Source organism: Pseudorasbora parva, chromosome 4 (genome assembly GCF_024679245.1).
Source record: "Pseudorasbora parva isolate DD20220531a chromosome 4, ASM2467924v1, whole genome shotgun sequence".
Classification (NCBI taxonomy): Eukaryota; Metazoa; Chordata; class Actinopteri; order Cypriniformes; family Gobionidae; genus Pseudorasbora; species Pseudorasbora parva.
In genome coordinates this window covers 44,737,795-44,762,136 of record NC_090175.1, presented here as the reverse complement: position 1 = coordinate 44,762,136, position 24,342 = coordinate 44,737,795, and the positions used below count along the sequence as shown (strand labels likewise).

Genomic DNA, 24,342 nt, shown 5'->3' with positions numbered 1-24,342 from the left:
TCTTGTCATAATTGTAATATGTTGTTAGTTGGACTGTCGGCTCGTGCTATAGAGTTGTTAATGAGAACAGTGTGTGATTTTGTGATCGCTATGACTCTAATCTTGTCATAATTGTAATATGTCGTAAGCTGGACTGTCTTGCTCATGTACTATCGAGTTGTTCACAAGAACGGTTTGTGTTTTTGTGATAGAAGGGATGACTTTTTCATTGAATATTCAACCTGCTGTCTGCCATAGCCGTTGATGCCTCTGGGTTACGTATGTGTGGGGCCGCGCTATCAAAATAGGGGCGTGAAAAGAATGGGATGTTCTTGAGAGAATTTCCTCTGGACTGAAAAAAAAAAAAATGTTGGTTTTTGTTGGTTTAACTTAAAAAAGTAAGTAACCTGGTTGCCTTAAAATTGAGTTTATTGAAATTAAAAATCTGAGTTGATACAATGAAGGAAATGTGTTTAATAAATAGAAACTCAAAATATTTTTGTATCTGAACCACATAAAAAAATTGATAAATCATGAAAATAGCACTATTTGGCATGTTTCACTGCATCATCAGAAATAAAACACACACAATCTTCAAACAATAAAACAAAAAAATATTTTAATAATATTTTAATAAAGGTTGTCGAATCTCAAGAAATGTTCATTGTATTAACTCAAAATTTTAATTTCAATTAACTCACAATTTTAAGGCAACCAGGTAACTTTTTTTCCAAATATTTTTTTTTCTATGACACATAAAAAGAATGATTATACAATTTTCAGGATAATGCCAAAAGAGCCATTATGTGCTGTAAGATCAATATGTCATGCTAAGAAAAGGGATTAATTCAAACTATAGTCTTGCACAGCCAGGCCTATACAGTATATAGTCTTAACCATATTCTATAATTATATGATAAAAGCATATTTTTTTAAATAATTTTATCTGTCAACATGATGGCGGTGAATTGCAGCACTGGTGCAAACATCAGCTATGATCAGATGCTTTCTTAACTGCTGCTTTCTCACCTCTGTCATTTTTGTTGTGTATGGATTATAAAACATCTTTTTTTTCTTTAAAATTATTACATTAATCGTGTTTGTTGTGTATACTATATAATAATGTAAACTTGACTGACTGTTTCATTTCCACTTTAAGCTAGATTAGCTGCTCTCCAAGCCACAAAGCAAGGTGTAAAAGGTGTACAAAGGTGTAAAAGGTGTACAAAGGTGTAAAAGTGCCAAAGAAGTGTCCAAAACCAGTTATATAGATTAGCCTAAACCAGGGATGCATTTCCCGTACAGCGAGGTATCTCACTGCTTAACTACCATAGTACAATAACTATTGTTGATTACTTGAAGTAATCAAGCTAGTCACGGAACCATATTGTCGCAAATTTGTTGTTTAACCATATTGGCTAAGGATGTCACGCAGGTAAATTCATTAGATTGAGATCAAATTAATGGTAGATATTTTTAAAATAAATTACAGACATGGCATCTGTGGACTATTTTCCTTTATTTCCAGATTCATTCTTTTTCATGAGCACATGCTCTTAAAAGACAGTGCTTTAAAACTTGACAAACTGAAAGATGTAACTGGCAATGTATAAAAATCTATATTGTACTGAATGTCAACTTGCTTATTTTGTTCAAGAAAAGTATTTATTAAACCCGCAAACAAGAAACTATGCTTCTTACCAAAGGTTAGCTCACACAAATGCGATGCTCTTTGTGAATGTTCCTTGGAACTAAGGTTTCGGGAAACACCAACTTGATGAACAATGCTGATAACGACAGAACTTGTGACCATATTTATCTAACAACGCTTTTGGGAAATGCAAACAAGTTGATGCTCTTTTAAGCATGTTGTGCCATACAAATCTGTAATGACTTCAGCTAAAGAAATAGCATTCAGGGTCACTACTCCCTCTCTCTCACGAGAGCTATCAGAGCACATACAGCAGTCACTTCTCATTTCACTTGATCTTAATGGGCAGCAGGAAGAGAAAAGGCAATAGGACATGTACCCAGTCAGCCATTCTCCTTTAATTCTCTCACCCCAAACTTTTTAACATTGCCCTCTTAAGAGTCGGCTGCTGACAACATTGATTTGATTTCTTGTCTCAGCTGTCTAATGCACTTGATTCTCTTCTCTAAATTGACAAAGGCATCTATTTTCAGCATCTCTTCCCCTTGGAGAATTACAGGGAGAGATGGGGGCAAACAGGATGGGATTGTGCTGATATGAGCATTTGTTCTAAATTACTAAGCCTGTACATAAAGATGGGCAGAGAGAGAGAGAGAGAGAGAGAGAGAGAGAGAGAGAGAGAGAGAGAGAGAGAGAGAGAGAGAGAGAGAGAGAGAGAGAGAGAGAGAGAGAGAGAGAGAGAGAGAGAGAGAGAGAGAGAGAGAGAGAGAGAGAGAGAGAGAGAGAGAGAGAGAGAGAGAGAGAGAGAGAGAGACGCGGATTTGAAATATCTATATATTTTTTTACGATTTCTTTTTGATAAGATTTGTTTTTCATTTAAGAGAGATCAACATCCACCCTAGCTCTACTAAAGTAAATGCAAACATAGAAACAGATTTCAAATTTAACTTGACTGGAGCATTAACTTTAATCTCTTCTTTAATCTCCAATTTCCATAACTGTTTCTTTCACAAAAACTTGTTGATTAGGCGGGAGTGTGTCCCGGGACCTTGATATCGCAGCTGAACTTTGCACTAACTACTGTGCATACTCGTGACCCAAGATGTCAGAGCCATAGTTGAAAACTGGCAGATTCATTTACATTAACCCATTTATTCCCAAATTTTTCCCAGACACAAAAATATCCAAATCATGTGTCATTAGTATCCCTTTGAAACAATCAATCATAATTTTTTGAAATTTTCATGGAAAAGTGTGTGAAAAAGTGTGTTTTATGATCGGTCACAATTGTGACCGGTGGGAAACTGTGTTGTATCAACCATTGGACAGATTGAATATACACTGTAAAAAATGATCGTGATTTTAACGGTCAAAGGTTGTAAAAATGCTACAGTTAAAAACTGTTATTTGGTTAACACAAAGTTTCCGTACTATATACGGTGAATAACTGCAATAGATCTAACCTTATGCCCGTGAAATTTACAGAAAAACAATGTAAAATCCCAAAAGAAAATTATAGAAAACCCAAAAGCATATATATTTTTTGTTTGAATCACAGTGACATTTTGTAAACTATTAAACAGAATATTTTGTTATATTTACAACATGTGATTATAATAACATTTTATTTGATAAAACTACAAATACTGGTATTAAAAACCTGTACGTTTTTTGAGAAAATACTGTAAAAACTAGTTTGTTAATTTGACATGCAAATATTGTTGACAATTACAATTTTTTGTTAATCTTAAAAATGTAAGTCACTTTACACGTTTATGCATTTAAAAAATGTCTAAACATGTATTTGTATTGCATATAAATGTTCCATGCATTTGGATTATGTAATTTTAACAAACAAATTAATCAACTTACTAAGAATCACTATCTAAGAATCAGTAATAAAAATCTTATTTGTAAATCATTTATAAATGAAACAGGTAAGATTTATTTAATTATATTAATAAACTGAATGTGACTGATAAATCCCAGTTACACGTAAATTAAACAGTTAAGATTTATGTAATAGTACACAGAAAAATCGCAGACGTTAAATGAACACTTCCTAGTGTTCATGTGTGTGCTCACTAATGGGTTAAAGTACCATTGAAGCAGTGTTGAAGTAAATGAGATAATTAAGAGATGATTGAGCATTAATGATGAACACCTGATGATAATGAGCACAATCACTGAAGGAAAGAGAAACACGAGAACTACAACTGACTTCAGCCACAGCTTTAGATGAAATCAACTGAAGATAAAAGAAGACATTAAATCTCTGAAGATCTCAGCAGAGGATTAAACAACTCCACAAACAGCATTACCAGCTTCACACATTACTAACCAGACTGACTTTATTTCTGTGGATGTTAATGTTTTATTGAAAATAATAGTTTTATTTGAAGTCACCATGATGGTGAGAAGTGTTTGCTTTAGTTGGGCTCTTGACCCTTGACTCTCCAACATTAGTTTTCTGGCTGCTTTAACTGTGTTTATAAAGCACTTTAGTTACAGCATGGAAAGTCAAGAAAACACATGGTCAGATGATTTGTCTCTTTGTTCATGATTATATAATCCTCATCTAGTGATCACTAGTCTTGTTCAGAGTCTAAGACTCTGTTTATGTGTTATTAATTTTGTTTTCTCATAATAGTGGCAAGTTGATTCTATAGCATGAGCGCTGTTGTGGCAATCTAATATGCAGAATGTAAAAAAAAATAGTGCACAAAAGGTTTAATCTATGGCAATCATTAGACACAAACAGATATCAAGAATCAGTGTATGAATCTCAACAATGGTGACAATCAATGAAAAGCTTAATGCTGCAGTGCATGCTGGGTACCACCAATCAAAACTCTCCAATGAGTCCCAGCATGCATTGCGGCATGAATAAATTATGCTTCTGAATTGTGTTTTTTTTTTTTTTTGTCACCATTGTAGAGATGCAAACACTGATTCTTGATGTCTGTGTTTGTCTAAATAATGCCGTAGATTAAACCTTTTTTTTGGTCCTGCAAGTTGTTTGATTGCCACAACGATGCATGAGTTTATAATGTAAACCACATGGCTTTTATTACGCATGCTACACAATTAACACATTACCTCCATAACCAGAGCATTAGAATCTGAATGAGTTTAGTGATTCAGCCACTACATGATGATTAATATAATCATCATTAAAGAGCCAAATCACCTGGGCATGGTTTTTGACTTTCCATGCCATAACAAAAGTGCTTTACAAACACAGTTAAAGCAGCCAGAAAACTAATGTTGGAGGGTCAAGGGTCAAGAGCCCAGCTAAAGCAAACACTGCTCACCATCATGGTGACTTCAAATAAAACTATTATTTTATTTAAAACATAAATTACAACAATAAAATCAGTTTGGTTAGTAATGCATGAAGCTGGTAATGCTGTTTGTGGAGTTATTTAATCCTCTGATGGGATCTTCAGAGATTTAATGTCTTCTTTTATCTTCAGTTGATTTCATCTAAAGCTGTGGCTGAAGTCAGTCGTAGTTCTCGTGTTTCTCTTTCCTTTAGTGATTCTGTTCATTATCATCAGGTGTTCATCATTAATGTTCAATCATCAATTAATTATCTCATTAACTTCAACACTGCTTCAATGGTACTTTAACTCAGTAGTGAGCATACACATTAACACTAGGAAGTGTTAATTTAACATGGGTGTTTTTCTGTGTACTTTTACATAATTCCTAACTGTTTCATTTATGTATAACTGGCATATATCAATCATCTTTAGTTTATTAATTTGTCTATGTAAAAATAATCCAAATGCATTGAAAATGTATATGCAGTTTACATACATAGATTTTGTAATGCTTTTGCTTCACTTATGCTTTACATTTTAATGTAATACTTACTGGTTTTCTATTTATTTTTAATAAAAATGAAAAAAAACTGTGCCTCCTCTAACCACAGACTTAATTTTGAATTTCATAGTGCGCATAGATTCATAATTCTCTGGTAACCACAGCTGCCAGCATTTTCCTGTAAAAATAACAGTTTTTTGTAGTTTGTTTTACAGTGTACACTGTAAAAAAGATCCCCATAAAATTTACGGTAAAAAACCGGCAGCTGTGGTTGCCAGAACTTTACCGTAAAAAATACGGCAGTAACGTTTAAGGTTTTACGGGACAGCAGCATATAATTTAAAGGTTTATAATGTAATAATTACGGTTAAAAAACATTTATTTTACAGTTCAAAACAGTATAATTTAAAGGTTTATACATTTTATTTTATTTTACAGTAAAATACCGTTAAATTTACAGTTTTTCGAAGTGAAAAAGAACAGGTCATTGTGTAATTAACGGTAAAAAACGTAAATTGACATTCCCAGAATTCCCCACGTGACACTTCGCATTTGATGCATTTTCATTGAATTAACTGTTTCTTCTTAGTTTTTTCTAATCACTTATGTACATTAAGGTTTTATGTTACATCTAATATTGTTAAATTAATGTTTATTGCATTTTTAAAACATCATGTGTGCTACCATGATGGTGTTTGGTGTTTAGTGTTTGTGTGTGCACCTTCTATATGTTAATATTGTCCCTCCAAAAGCTGCGTGTGATGAGCTTTGATTCATCATGTGATTCTCATCACCACTATAATTGGTGATTGTCAAATTATATAAAAGGAAAATAACAGATATTAGCATTTCAATTGTTTCAATTGAAAGTTGGTAACTTAATATTTTGGTTCAATATTTTTTTTTTTACCATTATTGTTTTATAGTGTACTGTGTACACATAATTATTTCTATATAAACTTTCAAATTATAGGGTTTTTAACTGTAAAATAAACCAGTATTAACCGTAATAACCGCATTAAAAACCTTTAAATTATATGCTGTTTTCCCGTAAAACCTAAAACGTTACTGCCGTATTTTTTACGGAAAAGTTCTGGCAACCAGAGCTGCCGGTTTATTACCGTAAATTTGATGGGTATTTTTTTACAGTGTAGGTCTATTTAACCTGTGCAGTGTGTTTGTGAGTGTGAGTGTGTTTATGAGTGTGTTTATGAGTGTGTTTGTGAGTGTTTTATGAGTGTGTGTGTGTGTGTGTGTGTGTGTGTGTGTGTGTGTGTGTGTGTGTGTGTGTGTGTGTGTGTGTGTGTGTGTGTGTGTGTGTTTGTAAGAGTGTATAAAATCCTTATATCAAAGGCTAGTTATTATCACTTTTAAAAATTCCCGCATTGCCTCTAAATGCTCTCTCATTGTAGTGTGAATATTTTACATATATGCCTTATACTATTGGATCGCTTAAATACTCCATCTTTACTTTTGACCACTTGCAGTTTTGCCCTTGGTTCTTCTGGCTGACTTGGCTGAACCCTTTGGCGTTTAGAGGCCCTTGGGTCTTCTGGCTGGACCCTCAGGTGCTTAGAGGCCCTAGGGTCTTCTGGATGGACCCTCGGGTGCTTGGGTCTTCTGGATGGACTCTTGTCGGGTGCTTAGAGGCCCTTGGGGCTTCTGGCTGGGCCCTCGGGCGTTTAGAGGCCCTTGGGTCTTCTGGCTGGACCATCGGGTGCTTAGAGGCCCTTGGGTCTTCTGTTTGGACTATCGGGCGTTTATGGGCCCAGGGGGCTTCTGGATGGACTCTCGGGTGCTTAGAGGCCCTTGGGGCTTCTGGATGGACCCTCGTTGGGTGCTTAGAGGCCCTTGGGGCTTCTGTCTGGACCCTCGGGCATTTAGAGACCCTTGGGTCTTCTGGCTGGACCATCGGGTGCTTAGAGGCCCTAGGGTCTTCTGTCTGGACCATTGTGCGTTTAGAGGCCCTTGGGGCTTCTGTCTGGACCCTCGGGCGTTTAGAGGCCCTTGGGTCTTCTGGCTGGACCATCAGGTGCTTAGAGGCCCTTGGGTCTTCTGTCTGGACTATCGGCGTTTATAGGCCCTTGAGGCTTCTGGATGGACCCTCGGATGCTTAGAGGCCCTTGGGGCTTCTGGATGGACCCTCGTTGGGTGCTTAGAGGCCCTTGGGGCTTCTGTCTGGACCCTCGGGCGTTTAGAGGTCCTTGGGTCTTCTGGCTGGACCATCGGGTGCTTAGAGGCCTTTGGGTCTTCTGTCTGGACCAGCGGGTGCTTAGAGGCCCTTGGGGCTTCTGGATGTACCCTCGTCGGGTGCTTAGAGGCCCTTGGGGCTTCTGTCTTGACCCTTGGGCGTTTAGAGGCCCTTGGGTCTTCTTGCTGGAACATCAGGTGCTTAGAGGCCCTTGGGTCTTCTGTCTGGACTATCGGGTGTTTATAGGCCCTTGGGGCTTCTGGATGGACCCTCGGATGCTTAGAGGCCCTTGGGGCTTCTGGATGGACCCTCGGGTGCTTAGAGGCCCTTGGGGCTTCTGTCTGGACCCTCGTTGGGTGCTTAGAGGCCCTTGGGAGCAGCAGAATTAGCTAGTTAGCTAGTCTTCCTTGGGTCCGTGTGTGCGTGTGTGTGTGTGTGTGTGTGTGTGTGTGTGTGGGTGCATGTGTGTCTGTGTGTGTCTGTTTAAAATTAGGTAGAAAGTTAGATAGTAGCAGAAAGTAAGGTAGAACAGTTAGCCTATGTGTATTAGCATATAGATACAAGGGGTTATCCCACCGGTCACTATTGTTGCCGTTGACATGTTTGTGAGTTCTATGGCCACATTAAACAAAGTTGAATAATTGCAAATGCATATATCAATACTAGACACCTTAAACATGATGTGTACCAAAAATCTATGTTCCATCCTTATGTTAACATCCTTTACTATCCTTTTCTTTGGGAGCTTTCTTGCTGCCATCCTCTTCTCTTGGCGCAAACAGGAAGTAAACAGCTCTGGTCATGTGACAATTTTACATAAACATGCAACACTGCACATATTTCATTGAGACCCTTTATTATTTCAATATCTGCTGGAAATGCATTGATAGATCATTCAGTAACATTTTTATAGCCTTAGAAATGAAACATTTTTTTACGGTCACTATTGTGACCGGTGGGATTAAATGGGTTAACGGAAGAGAGTGAATATGTGTTGTCCATCTGTTTTTTTTTTAAGTCTATGGTCATGTCGCATTTAGTGTAGACAGCATCACTGATTATAATGGGTTATATCTGAGTTTGTAGTGACACGACACGACACTCAAGTCTGGTGTCTAGACCTTGTCTAACTGACCCTTTTCTCATAGATGCTAAAGGATTGGAAGGATATAAGTGATTAACAGTTGTTTGTAAGACAACGCTATCGCATGGCTCCAAAAGACTTGGAATATAGTGCACAACTAATCACTGAAGTAATACTTTCCCAGTCCCCATTCACTGTAGTTCATGTAGTTCATGGAACAGAGTGACTAGGATATTCCCTGAAATTTCTCCTTTCGTTTCCCACTAAAAAAAGACAGTTGAATGAGTAAATAACTATTTATTTTAGTGTGAACTACTATTTTAAGATAATTACCAAGTTTTTACAAATGCCTTTACTCTGCATCAATGATGTTTTCTTTCATCTCTCCTCACTGCACCATCCTGCTATCTCAGGCACGAAAGAAGAAAAAAGAAGAAAAAAAAAAGTTCCCAAAGAGGTGACAGAACAGCATGATATATGACTTGGACTCATGGAAGTTAATTAAATAGCCTGGGCAGTTACTAAAGTGAGATAGGAGAAGGAGAGAGAGACAACGGAAGAGAGGGGAAGAAAGAGAGCTAGGCAGCTCAACATGACGGCTCTAATTTGAACAAAAGGGGGTGGCGGGTGGCGTTGAGCATGGATAATCTAAACATGTTCAAGGTGCTCTTAGAATTACACTAACACTGCAATTACTGAACAGTGAATATGGCTTGTAGACAGAGAAAGACAAAAGAACAGAAAAAAAATCAAGAGCATGATGAAGGAAAAGATCTGACGTATGTAGGAAGTGTTTGGTTGAGGTAATTCATGAGGACATGAGCCACTCACATCTGACCAGATAGGACTGTGTGAAGTCACATCTACCACATGAACAAAAGGTCTAATGTAACACATATGAGATGTGAACATTAGATAACTCACTCAGAGCTCTTTACACAAGTACATGCTCTACTTGTGTGAAAAAAAGGGATTTACTTTTGATTTACTGGGATTTCAACACACATTGCTTTTAAAATTTGTCAAATCTTTTAAAATCTTCAAATTAAACCAATAATACCATACGGAAACAGGTTTCTGTTAGTTCATTAGACTATGGGCTCGATTCACTAAACAGAGCAAATTAGCGTGAGCGTAGTGATGGGAGTGGACAGTTGTGCGCATGATCTACTGACGCCACGCAAATTAATGAACACAGACGCAGCAGGATCATTTCCATAATCACCAACCAAATCTACCAGCCAGCGTCTCGTTTAAGACATGCTTTTTTGGGAGGTAAATAATGGCACAGACACCAGTAAACTGACAAAGTGCAAACCTTAGTAAATCACCTCGCATGATTCATTTGAATATTCTCCTCACATATATTTTGTGCCATAAGAGGAAACTCCAACAAATGCATGTGCAATAAGGAAAGCCGCTTATGATTTGAGCAGTTTAATCCACAGACACAATCGCTTCATATGATGAACAGATCTAATAACACAATGATCAACACACATCTATGAGTAGAGTCAATGAAAGGTCACTGCTTATAAACAAAAATCCTTGGTTCTTGTGCAAGAGCAGGATCGACCAGTGTGAATTGATCAATGTTTATGTGAATAAAAGCATAAATTAAATCGGTTCATCATATAAAGTGGACTAAACTGATTGATTCATTTATACATTTTTTGAGGCCTCAACACTTTGGGTGAATGAGATTTCAATAGAGATTTAATTAAAAAATATCTTAATTTGAAGATGTATGTATGTATGTATGTATGTATGTATGTTTGTATGTATGTATGTATGTATGTATGTATGTATGTATGTATGTATGTATGTATGTATGTATGTATGTATGTATGTATGTATGTATGTATGTATGTATGTATGTATGTATGTATGTATGTATGTATGTATGTATGTATGTATGTATGTATGTATGTATGTATGTATGTATGTATGTATGTATGTATGTATGTATGTATGTATGTATGTATGTATGTATGTATGTATGTATGTATGTATATATATATATATATATATATATATATATATATATATATATATATATATATATATATATATATATATATATATATATATATATATATATATAATTTAATTTTTTATTTTTTTCATCTGTATAACCGCCGTTAGTCAGTAATGCCACAGAAGAATCAATTTTGCAAGATAGTCTTCCCACTATAAAGATTATTTTATGGAGTTCCATGGATGTTAAAAGTTATTCATGAAAACATAGATGCCATGAAATAACCTTTTTAACCTTTTTGACATCTGCATGGATTCCCCAATACAATTTCACACACTCACCTCTCCTTCTGAAGACTCTAAAGTGAGATCTTTCCTACAAGTAGTTTTGAATTCCCCTACTCCCGCGTTCACTTCAACACCTTTTGGAGCCTCCAGTGTCAGTGTCCTTGTCGGAGACTCAAGCCTGTTAGAGGAAGACATAATTAAGAAAAAATGACCACAAATCACTGTTTTTAATGCTCACAGCTCTCACCTGGGTAAATAATAATCAAAAGTCTTCTCTCTCATGAAAAAAAGAAAGAAAGCCTGATTCATTCTAGTGAGTGACATTGTTCAGATGACTCAATGAACAATTCAATTATTTGAGGCATTGTGAGGCATTCATAGTCAATTCTATTTAGTGCTATATGAGACTTGTAAGAGACAAAAAATAATGTGCAAACTTTAAAGCTCAAGAGCATGGTAGAAAATAATCAACATGAGATCTGTCAGAGAATGAGATAACTTAATGAACTGTCCACTTCTGATTATCCACCACCTTAAAACACTGAAAAAGAAACAATATTGATCAGGAAAGAGAGAAAGAAAAGGATTTTAACAAATCTTTGCAAGTATGTCAACATGAACTGCATTGTACTTCTGTACCATGGAGTTTGTCAAAGCAAAACAGGACACTAAATGAGACAAAAGGGACAAAAGAGAGAACATGACTTGATTTTATTGATCTAGAATGAACTTGATAGTGAAGGAGCGAGTATTACTTAGCAGAATGGAGCCAGAAAGAAAGAAATAATTGCTAACTATTTGGCTATTGGTTGCCATTGTTCATAGCCTGCATGGTCTGTGTGACATCAACAAAAAAGGAAAGTTGTTATCGAATTAGTCAATGCACTTCACAATATGTGCTGCAAAAGTAAAAAATGACAATGATTTTTCATTTAATTTGACTCAAATGAACACAGCAGTTCACTCAGAATATGAAATTAGTTCTAAAACAAAGTAATAATGGAAATTAAATGTTTGGGTGAACCATGCTACTGTTGAAAATTTGGGGTTGGTAATATATTAAAGGTGCACCATGTAGGATTTTTGCAGTAAATATCCACACACACACACACAAAAAGACCAGTGTTATATCTTTTGTTCCATAGAGTTCTCACAATATCCCAGATGTTTCCAACTATTTCTAAATTGTGATAAAATTGCTGTTTTAACCAAGGAACTGGGACGACTGAGCATAGCGTCTGAGGGAGTCACCTGACAGTTGAGCTGGGAAAATAAGATGGGGTCCAAAATGTGCGTTTGCTGGTCAGTTTGTGTTTTTTTTTTTTTTGCCAATATTTTCCACTTCTGATGTAATTTCTTGCGAGAAATTACTAATGTAGTAATTAAATATGTGTTTTTCTCACCAAAGCTGGCTCTATTTTGCTGTTGATCATTAAACTGTTAAACTGCCTTAGAAGTCTGTCCAAAATTTGTTTCGTGAGGTGCCTTTGTGCACAAAACGCTGCCTTACAAGTCATTGCCTTATAAGGCAGCGAGACAACGAGTCGGCTGCCTAGGTTTCCATGAGGACGCAGCCATGGATTTCCACTGAATATTTGATCGCCCATGAATCCGTGCTCAATCTCAGTGTCATCAAGCTACACCTTTGTTTGAATAGGTGAACACAAGCGGCGGAATTTTACATATTGTGCCTTTAAACGCACATACAGATGATTAAAAAAGTTTAAAACAAACTAAAACACTATTGTATTTGTAGCATCAAAACACAATACAGGCAGCAGTGATGTGGTATTTAATGATAAGACAGAAATTAACTAATTGATTTAATGGTTCTCTCTTTTTAAAAACTTTTTTCTTTCCTCCCTTGGTCTATCTACAAGATCTCCTGTCTTCTGAAAAAGATAAATCCAGTAAAAAATAAATAAAAATAAAGGTCTTCAATTCTGCAGCAAAACAAAATATGTGAGCAGAGAGTGGTCTTGATTTTATATGGAAGATAAGAAAGGCCTGCTTTAGTCTCTTATCTACCTGATTCATTATTCTGCCAGCAAATTCACCCATTCAAACATACAGCTTGACCTTTTCTGCCACTCTGACAAATTTATGTGTCGGGATATTTGTTACAGTCCTTTAAAAACCAATAAATAAATATGACCCTTTAGAATTTTACACTAACATCACATTTATACTCCTTTTGCTTTCTACTGAAAATCTTTGGTCCTTGTTCAAAAGACATTGGTGTTGGTGTTCTGACTGGTAGCTTTCAGGTTTACTGAGCTATAAGGCCAAGAAAGTCCTAGAAAAAAGAATTCAACAGTGAATGTTACAGTGATAAATATGTAATATATCTGCTAGATTCACACTGTGAGGTTGTAGCTCAAGGACACCAGCCCAAAACTGAAATGTGGGGACTGTGTGCCATATGAATGCATATGTAAAGTTCTGAAGCATGGGGTTAAATCAGATTGCAATCTTACAATTTAAAAAATATTGCTCTTATGCTAATCCAAATCTGCCTTTTGTAGTTTGACTTTGGCTGCCACAACATGTCAGGCAATTTCTATGATGTGCTTTTGATGCAACTAAGATAAATATCTACATGGACATATCTATGTAAATATCTACAAGTACTGTACGTGTTAGGTGTCTTTGCAGTTAATCATATTAAAATCTAGAATTTGTGATTTCATACATAAGTACAAAAAGATTTTTTGGACTTTAGATGAACCTCTCACCCACTCTCTCTCTCAAAAAAAAAAAAAAAAAAAAAAAAAAATTGGTTGTTTTTTAAAATACATTTTTTCTTACTTTTGCAAACCTTTCTACAATAAGCTACCAAATTAGATTTTCTCCTCTCATGAGTTTTGTGTGCTTCGACGTATCATTTATCACTATGTCTCCAACATGCTCATGGTCACAGAAGCTGGGTACTGACTTTTGACTTTTGAGAATAAGACCAATGATGACATTAAGCAGCTCAATACCAACAGCTAACCTTTGACTTCATGTTCCTCTCCGAGTATTTACTTTTGGTTGCAGCCTTTCAGATTGATGAATGACACTGTACTATGGGTAAATGAACATCAGCCAAAGCCAAAGATGAGAAAAGTGTTGCATTTGACATTTTCAAGCCTCCCTGAGTTTTAGAGCTCCTCTCTGTGTGATTCTCACTTACTAGGCTCCCTGATGTTATAGGAGAAAACCAAGAGGACTTAGAAACTCATTTAGAAAGTTGCAGAAGTTTCGTTGGTGAGACATTGCTGCTTTTCTTAACATGAGTATCATCACAATCATCACATATGCTAAAACCTGAATCGCAACCTTGCTGATAATGGTGCCAAATTGAGGGCTTTTAAGAAAATTCACTGGAGCTCTTGACCCTCTGAGTGGGTTTCCTCTATAGCTCGCTGAGCTTGTGGCCCAATGGCTCATTTCTTGTCTTCAACATTCCCTGACAAATCCTCGAATCGCTCAAAAATGACTTTTCGCAGCACACCAGTCTGCTGTGTGAAATGTAGCTGGGGAAATTGTGGCTGGCAGCAAGACCCTGTGAGAAAACGTAAAGCAATTTCATGCCCGTGCGCATCCATTGCTGATAATTTAATTGATAGCGATAGAACTGGGGGACAGCCATGGTCAGAAAGGGAAGCAGGAATAAGGTAGGCCCATTGGGTCTCTAAAGCACTGCCGCGGCGAAGAAGGAGGTTACAGGAATAAAGGAATGATATTGTATCTTATTTCACTCCTGTCGAAGAATATCATTCACTCGAGTGAGACCATGTGTCTTGGGAAGGAACCACTTCAGGTGTACTTCAAACCAAGATGAAAAGAGACAGAAATGAGCGAAAAAGATATATATAGAGAGAGTTAGAGAGCAATTTAGATTGTTGTTCATCAAAAAAAAAAAAAGAACAACAGATAGGACATGTTTTAGAATGGAGAAATCTAGGTTTACTATGGCTGCATTTGTTTAAATAATGCAGAACTTTTTTCTTCTTCTGTGATGTATGAAAGTAACTAATGACATAAAGAATTGGATGCGCAGGGTAAGATTTGTGAAAGTATAAATAAGATTGCTGTAGATGGAACTGAACAAAATCAAGTCATTTAGACATTTGCAACAGTTCATTTTTTTACACAAAGGTTGATTTTACATGGTCAGTCAGTTTTGCAGTTCCTGACTGTTCACATGCGTGCAATGATTTTGGCTGGATTTTGGCGAAAGAAACGTGTCAAAAGTGTAAGCACAGAAAAATGGAAGTCAGAAGAATACAGATCATATTTATTTTCGTTAGCATGAAGCTGCAATTTCATAATACATGAATTAATAATAATAATAAAAAATAATAATAATGTGTTCGATTTATATAGCGCTTTTCAAGGCACTCAAAGCGCTTTACATTGAAGGGGGGAATCTCCTCAACCACCACCAATGTGCAGCACCCACCTGGATGATGCGGCGGCAGCCATATTGCGCCAGAACGCTCACCACACACCAGCTGATTGGTGGAGAGGAGACCGAGTGATGAAGCCAATCAGGATATGGGGATTATTAGGAGGCCATGATGGAGAGGGGCCAATGGGCAAATTTGGCCAGGATGCCGCGGTTACACCCCTACTCTTTTTTTTCCGAAAGACATCCTGGGATTTTTAATGACCACAGAGAGTCAGGACCTCGGTTTAATGTCTCATCCGAAAGACGGAATTACACTTAAGAATAACAGTAAAATGCTGCAAATAATTTTTTCTTACACTTGAAAGACGATTTACACCTTTACAAAACTGATATTGCGCATGCAAATTTAATTTACACTTGCAATCTTATTTACACTTTCACAAATCTTACCCTGCACATGCAATTCTTTATGGCATCAATTTACTTTCATAATGATGGCAAACATAGCCTGTTTTCAGTCTCACATGATCCTTGAGAAATCATTCTAAAACCGTGTCCTAACGACACATGACGTGATAAGATTCCAGCGAAAAGCAACTTGTCTGTCCACAGCAGACGCGACGCGACTCAATCAAAAACAGCACCCAATCAGAACAGCGTGTGGGCGGTGCTCTAGCGGCACCAGAGATTAATCTTGCAAGAACTCGCAAGAAAATGAATAAGTACTTTATTAAATTCACAAATATTTTAAACTACTAAAAATACATACTGAGTTATTTAAACAATCATTGTCATAGAATATACTTGTTTGTTCACAGTTTGAACACTCTTGTTTCAATGGCCGTCATTTATCAAAAGTGCGTACACCAAATTTCCAGCATACACCTTGCATACACCCAAAACCACAGTGACGGTACGACAAACTCAAATCCTACACCAGCTCAGGAGGTGGTGTACGCTCGCTTTGAGTTAGTGCAAAAATGCGCAGAAAAACAATTCTTAACACCACAAAACGCACTGACAAAGATCTGCTATATTATGACACACTGTAAAAAACAACAACATAGTAATTATAAACGTCAGTGTTTATTTTTGTGCAACATGGACTTCAATGTTTAATTTGTGTGACTTTACCAAAGCATTCGATTTGTAGTCATTTATTCCTCCAGTTGCGAGCCTGTGCGCTTTACCTGACGTTTCAGGGTTAAGCCCAGCAGCTGCGCACGGACTGAGATTGAAAATAATTCAGACTGACAAAATAATAAAAATTACATTCTTCTATAAAATAATAATAATAATAACAACAACAATAATAATAATAATAATAATAATAATAATAATAATAATAATAATAATAATAATAACATTCTTCTTCTAAATAACAATAAGCATCATTAATAATAAAAATCATAATAATAATAAGAAGAATCTTATGTCATTTGTCATGCTTATTTGTCGAATTGTCATGCAGTTATTAATGTGAATGAATGGTACTCCACATCACATCATCATCACTATTGTACATCCCAATACATGTGCCGTGATAAGAAATTAAATGCTAATGGTTTCAAAACATGTGCTGTAAAATAATGCATTGTGATAGGTAATTTCTCATCCAAACAGCTATTTAAACTGCTGGAGTGGACTTCTCAACCCCCACACTATTAACAGTACTCTTAATTTAGGTCCATATTTAGTTTTTGTGGGCGCCTTTAATCCCACTCTTTAAACTCCCAAATAAAACAATTTTGATTTTTTTCCCACTTCCCTGGTGATGGTCTCGATCATAGATATCTATAATAAAGGCTAGATGTCCCGTGCGCGCTGTTGGCCAATGGAGGTCGCTGTCCGCAACTGGCGGCCATCTTGTCACAGGCAGCTAACTCACTCGTAACAGTGTTTTTTAATGGTGCATGTACTTTTAACTAGCCATAACTTGCTCAATTTTCAACCGATTTTCAAACTGTTTCATTTGTTATAAACATCAGAGATGTAGTTATGACACTACATACTTATGAATAAGTATAACCATGGACTTCAATATGAAAGTAACATTGAACAGAACAGATAGGTGCAATAAAAAAGGTATTTATGTTAAATCAATATATAGGCTACTAAAACTGTGTACCGAATGGCAACATGAGAAATTATATATATATTACTTTTATAATAAGAATATTACATCATAAAATCATAAAATCATAAAATCGTTATTGGTGTTAATAAAACCTATATAATTGAACAGCTCGATTGTGGTCTCAGCATTGATAACGTGCACGTAAATTAGCCGTGATACACAAGCTGCAAGTTTAAGTCGCTTATCGAAACGAAAAGCTACAATTTCAACGTGTTAAAGCATCCAGATTTGTAGTCATGTTAATAATTACGTTTGTAAGAAACCAAACCATTTGTAAATCCGTCAAGATTTCAGCGAGATAAGAGTATTTATGTTCGTACAGATCACTCACCTTACATAAGGTTCCACAGAGCCCGACAGAAAGCTTGCCTGTGACAAGATGGCCACCGGTGATGACTCCGCCGTAAGACATCTAGCCTTTATTATGGATATCTATGGTCTCGATCTCCACGTCAGAGAAGTTTCGCTTCGTTGCCGTCTTCCGTTAGCCTGACAAGCCAGACCCACATCAAGATGTTTGGTCTGGAAACTCACCATAGACAGGGATCAATCCGAGGGGCGGGATAAACGGTTGTCTTTCAAACTCCCTCTGCACGCGATAGGATAGCGCTACACCAACCAGAGCAACGAAGGTGAAACAAGCTTGTTGATAGATTAAACATTCACCGTATCCGGTCGGCTAAACTCCGAACACATCTTCCCTTTTTAAGAATGACTTCAGTGCCGTTCTTTGTTCTTTTCTCAGAGAAAAGCTTAACTCCAAGTCTTCCAGAATCGCAGTCAAAGCTGATTCGAAAGACCGCCGCCGTTCGCCAGTTTCTGTGTTTACTAGAAGCACGCAAACGCAACTCGGCCGTCGTCATTATGGACCCGCCCGCCGACTCTATACACGATGTGATTGGGCCGTCCAGATTTTGAGGAATACAGCTCAGAAGGGTATTGAGAGTTCCTAGACGACACTTGCGGGCAGATTAAATTTGCTGCCGCTAGGGTGCGTCTAGATTTCTAGGCTAGTCTTCCGTGTGTCCATGGCGTAAAATGAGGGCGTGGGGGAGGCGGAGACTTGAATATATAGGGGCGAGTTATTCTAATGACGATCATTTTCAGCCGCGGCAGTTATCAAGGGCAAGTATTGCTTACACCTGGATTGCAGAGGTGCGCACAGCTTCATAAATCAGGCGGTGAGAGGAGTGTAAGCATAATCTTACGCCAGCATATATGCCCGTTTCTACGAAAGATTGATAAATGAGGGCCGATGTGTTTTTTTTCAAGATGGGAGCGCTAAATGATATTCAAAGTAACGTTACACACTTTTAACATTAAATAAAGCATATAAACACTATCTGAGATTAACATTGGCATGTTTTATGTTGTTGTTCCAGATGCAACGACACACAAAAATAGAAACCGTTTCTAAAATAGATTCATCGCGTGTCGCAGTTGCGGCTGGTTAGGACAAAATCTCTAATTAAAATGGAAAAGATACCTTTTATCGCATGTTGCGGCATCACGTCCTGTGTAGTTAGGACATGGTCTTAGGATGCTTTCACACTTGCCTCATTTAGTTCAGTTGAATCGCACTAGAGTTTGTTGTGCCCCTTGGTGCAGTTCATTTGGGCAGTTGTGAATGTGGCTATCACACACGGGTGCACACCAAAAGAGGACCGCAGAAGTGTCTCTGTTTGCTTTCAAATGAACACTGGAGCAGTGTGTTTATGGTGAGAATGTGATCCCACCTCAAACAGACCCAAAGGCCTAAAGAACTGCAATTTTTTTTTTACTAAACCTACTGCCGCAGTCAGCTGTGCCTTCGCCTTGGCAGTGCATTAAAACATTATTTTACATCCGCATCTGCGCTTCAGTTTCGAAATGTAAAGTTTGGCTAAAGTGGTGTACAAACTAGTATGATGATCAGGGATACAATCAGCCTTCGCACTCATCTTTACAATAGTATGACTTACAAAATTGGCTTGTTAACTGCTGTCTTTTCCTCCTCTTGTTTACTTCCTGGAGTTCCGTTGGAATTTTCCCGCACATTAATTCTGACCAATCAAAGAGCAGTTTAGGAACTACATTCAAAGACACATCGGGCCAACGAAAGATGTGGATGTTGTCACATTATTGCATTTTGGTTCGTTTTACCAACTGATTCGGACCTAAGCAACCAGTTTGGTGTGAAAAGGAACCAGAACGGCTGAAAAAATGCTACAAGATATGTAATTTTTTTGCCCTTGGTCTGGACAAAATGAATCAAACTACAGATGTGTAAGCACCCTAAAAGCTGTGTTCACACTAGAGGTTGTCCAGACTAGTTGACTTTAATGCTCTGCAATGATGTTTCACGCTTGAAAGCAACTAGTCACTGATCAAAGTCTATAGAGGGCACAACAGGATAAGAAATCTTTGAAGTCCACTTATGCTCTGTTAAAATAACAAGTAAATGCAAGAGCACTACACAAAGTGTGTTTGATTATACCATCTAAATGCCTACATTGATTAGGAGAATGCACATAACACCTTATTGTATAAGCAACCGCTATTCTAAACTAATGTGCTGCTGCACTGTAATGCACACACATACAGACAGTAGCTTGAGCATCACGTGTAGATCACACCACAGAAACAGTATTCAGTAACATGCAGTATAGCGTAGAAAAATATTTTCAACACTGTTCATTTATTTATTTATTCATAAAGCTGTTTAAAAACCAAAAGGTTCTATCATTTATTTCTTAGTAACTAAATCCCAGAGCTTCACTATTAGTAGAGAGAAGCAGCTAGGTAGCATTAATTCACACGCAATTGCTCGCTCACTATTGTATTCATATAAATGTAAACTTTAATGTGCTACTCTATCTGAATCTGATTTAAAGTTAACAGAAATTTGTTAGAAATATAATGCCCCAAAGACAAAATAACTGACTAAAATAAGCTGTTGTGTGGGAGCCATGTGTGAAATGCCATAGCAGTCCACAAGGCAAGCCATGTTCGAGTTAGGCTTAAAGGGTTACTTCAGCGATTAGCATATGGCTTTGTATCAGTAGAAATCCTGGAGTATATTCAAAATATCAAAATAAGCATGTTTTGAACCGGCACATGGGGGACGGGAGATTACACTCAGAGCTCTGCTCGCAGCTGCAGGCACTCATTTAAACAGAGCTATGGTGAGCAATGTAAGTCTTTTAACTTCTCAGATTAATTTCTATGAAAGTTAAGCTTGCAAAGGCATGAACTGAAACGCGGGAGACTGAACTCGCATTGTGAATGTATGCCGCGAATGGTCGCGATTACCTCAGCTCTCATCACGAGAGCTCATCAGCTCATTTATCTCAGTCCTTCAGTTATTGCTCAGATACTTGTGCGGCGACTCATTCATTATATTGAACAGACACGTTCAGTTTTTAATTGTAGTGTCTTCTCTAACTCAGTCACTGTAATCCAGTTGGTGGCTTTGGGAATGGCCTAACAGGGCAGCGAAGCATTCTGGGAATTGTAGTCTTTCATCCCCATGAGACAAAAATACATTTTCTGACTTTTCTCAGTCTAGGAGGCACCAAATTCAAAAATAATTTCACATTTCTACTACATTGATGACTCAGTTTAAATACAGATTCATCTTCCGAGCGCTGAAGTGCCCCTTTAAGCTTGGAACATACTCTGCATGAACAGAGAAATTTGTTCATTTTCTCAAGGTGTCAAGAACAAAGTTCGTTCTGACCATTACATTCCATACTTCACTAAAAAAGCAGGTGCTGATCATCTGCATTTCACTGCATTAACTACGCCCACATTCAATGTATGACCAATCACACAATAGTTCTCGGACACCCGCAAGAAAAAAGTTCTGCTCAGGCGATGTGTCGAGAACAAGCTGCGAGAATTCCCAAACCAGGGCTGCGAGAACAAAATGACGACATTTTGTTCTCGCAGCCCTGTGAGCGAGACAATTTTTCTCTGTTCTTGTGGAGTATGTTGCAGCCTTTATTTGCTCAATAATGATGTCATCAGCGACTAGTCAACATTGACTTTAATCACATAAATGTTGAAAATCTGTTCAACAGTTGTCCAACCCCTAGTTTACATTGCTAGGGACTTTCTCACTAAAGTGACTAAAATGTCATTCATTAAAGATGAATGAGAAACAGTGCATGCTTTTTGCCATCATGGCTATTTTTGTGTGGTAAAAGTACAAACACCAGTCTATCTGTATTCACAAAACCATTCAGGCTTTCAGACGATGAGTACCACCTTATGTACACAGAGACATACACTATATAGCCAAACGCATTGGGACACCCCTCCAAATCATTGAATTCAGGTGTTCCAAACATAGCCAAAGGAGTATAAAATCAAGCACCTAGGCATGCAGACTGCTTCTATAAACATTTGTGAAAGAATGGGTCACTCTCAGGAGCTCAGTGAATTAAAGCTCTGCACGGTGAGGTTATTCATGAAATTTCTGCACGACTAAATATTCTATGGTCATCTTGTAGTGGTTTTATAACAAAGTGGAAGCGATTGACTTATCAGTAAGCCCCTCCCCTCGAATGCAGATGAGCCAATGGCAGTTGAGTATCAGTTGTGCTGGGACCAGAACTTGAACATCTTTAGGTTTCAGCACCGTAGAGAAACATTGGAAAATCCAAGCTCTCATCATTTTGATGGTGTTTACGTTACAAAAATAGTAAAACAATGTGCATGGGGTATTGTAACACTTACTGCAGGTATCCTGAGAGGATTTTCTGGTTGTCATACCCCCATTGAGTTATGATTAGAGTCCCTGCTAACGTACAATCCAAAATAACTAACTGTTCTCATGTAACGCTGTAGGTCAAAATCACATAAACGAAGGTTTGCATTTCTGTGCCTCTTCATATTAAACTGGTTAAGTATAAATTAATTTAATCTTACCCTGCAGTACATGAACAGTGTTGATCCTTGGTGTTGTCATCTTCAACCATCGACAGTAACATGAGGCTTGCATTATAATTTGTAAACCCTAGGTTTTTCAAATATATCTCCCACTATATTTATTAAAAAAAAAAAAAAAAAAAAAAAAAATATATATATATATATATATATATATATATATATATATATATATATATATATATATATATATATATATATATATATATATATATATATATATATATATATATATATATATATATATATATATATATATATATATATATATATATATATATATATATATATATATATTTAAGTCTCGAATACTCCTAGACGAAAGGTGGTCCTTCTGTGTCACAGACTTTGTGATTTATTGTCTAATTTGTTTTTTTTGTCTACATTTTTGATATTTCTGTGAGCTATGTTTAAGTGCTACATTATCTGTCTTACTAAGGAGGACTCCTATTTTGATGGGTAGTATAGTCTATGGGTAATGAAAGGGATAACTCACCGTTTTATCAGAGATATTTTGCTGATACAAAGTTTACCGTTTATTAGCACCCCCCAAAAGGCATACGGTCTGTATTTTGTTTGTTTACTCTTCGTTGTATCAGTGTTTTGTGTAATTTGCTGTTTATGTTAATTATAACAGAGAGAGCAACAAAAATAGAGAGTTTGTGAATGAGACGTTAATGCGCACTTTGTATGCTTTGTTTGTTCAGCTCTTACAGTTAATGTTTTTGAGTGAAAAACTAAGTAATAAACTTTATAAACCATCAGTAGAGTTTGGCCATCATTCGGATTGGGTATGCTACATTATGTATCTAAAACATTGTGGGATATGGTTTTCACACGGACAGCTGTCACTGTAAGACATAGCAACTCTGTTTGTTAGCAACTGAGTTAGTAACAGTAACTGATGGGGTGGGGCTTATCGATAAGTAAATTGGGCAACTCAGCAATGAAGTGAAAAAGGGGTGGCTACATAAAATGACATAGCAGGGTCAGTACATGCTTATGTACACAGTGCAAAGTCACCAACTTTCTGCAGAGTCAAACTTTGTGCTCAAGTTCAGTGCGTAGACAGCTTCATGTAATGTGTTTCCATGGCCGGGCAGCTGCATCCAAGCCTTACATCACAGAGTGCAATGTAAAATGTTGGATGCAGTGGTGTAAAGCATGCCGCCACTGGAGCAGTGGAGACGTGTTCTCTGGAGTAACAAATCACACTTCTCTGTCTGGCAATTCAATGGATGAGTCTGGCAATTCAATGGATGAGTCTAGCTTTCGTGGTTGTGAGGAGAACGGTACTTGCCTGACTGCATTGTGCCAAGTGTAAAATTTGGTGGAGGAGATTTAGGTTGTGGGATTGTGTTTAAGAGGCTGTGCTTGGCCCTTTAGTACCAGTAAAAGTAACTTTTAATGCTTCAGCAAACCAAGACATTTTGGAATATTTCAAGCTCCCAACATTGTGGGAACAGTTTGGGGGTGGCCCTTTCCTGTTTCAACGTGACTGCACACCAGTGCACAAAGCAAGGTCTGTAAAGATCTGGATGAGTGAGTTTTGGTGTGGAGGAACTGACTGGCCTGCACAGAGTCCTGACCTCAATCTGATAGAACACCTTTGAGATGCATTAGAGTGGAGACTGCAGGCCTTCTAGTTTAAAATCAGTGCCAAAAATGCGCTTCAAGAAGAATGGCCAAAAATGATCATAAACACACTCCTAAACCTTGTGGAAAGCCTTTTCAGAAGAGTTGAAGCTGCTGTAGCTGCAAGGGGTGGGCCAACTGTATATTAAAGCCTAGGATTAAGAATGGAGTGTTCATATGTTCATTAGTTCATGTGCATGTAAAGGCAGGCATCCTACACCTTTTGGAAATATAGTGTATCTTATTA

At 37.2% G+C, this 24,342-nt stretch overlaps 1 protein-coding gene across 5 annotated transcripts in view; it reads right to left on the bottom strand.

Annotated features, from left to right (window-relative positions):
• The window catches only part of LOC137073435 (zeta-sarcoglycan), a 438,962-nt gene that overhangs the window by 13,728 nt on the left and 400,892 nt on the right, over positions 1-24,342 (bottom strand). For all 5 annotated transcript variants that reach the window (XM_067441929.1, XM_067441932.1, XM_067441928.1 and 2 more), the window contains one exon: positions 11,053-11,176. In XM_067441929.1, coding sequence (XP_067298030.1) covers positions 11,053-11,176 — 124 coding nt within the window. The remainder of the gene's footprint in view (positions 1-11,052; positions 11,177-24,342) is intronic.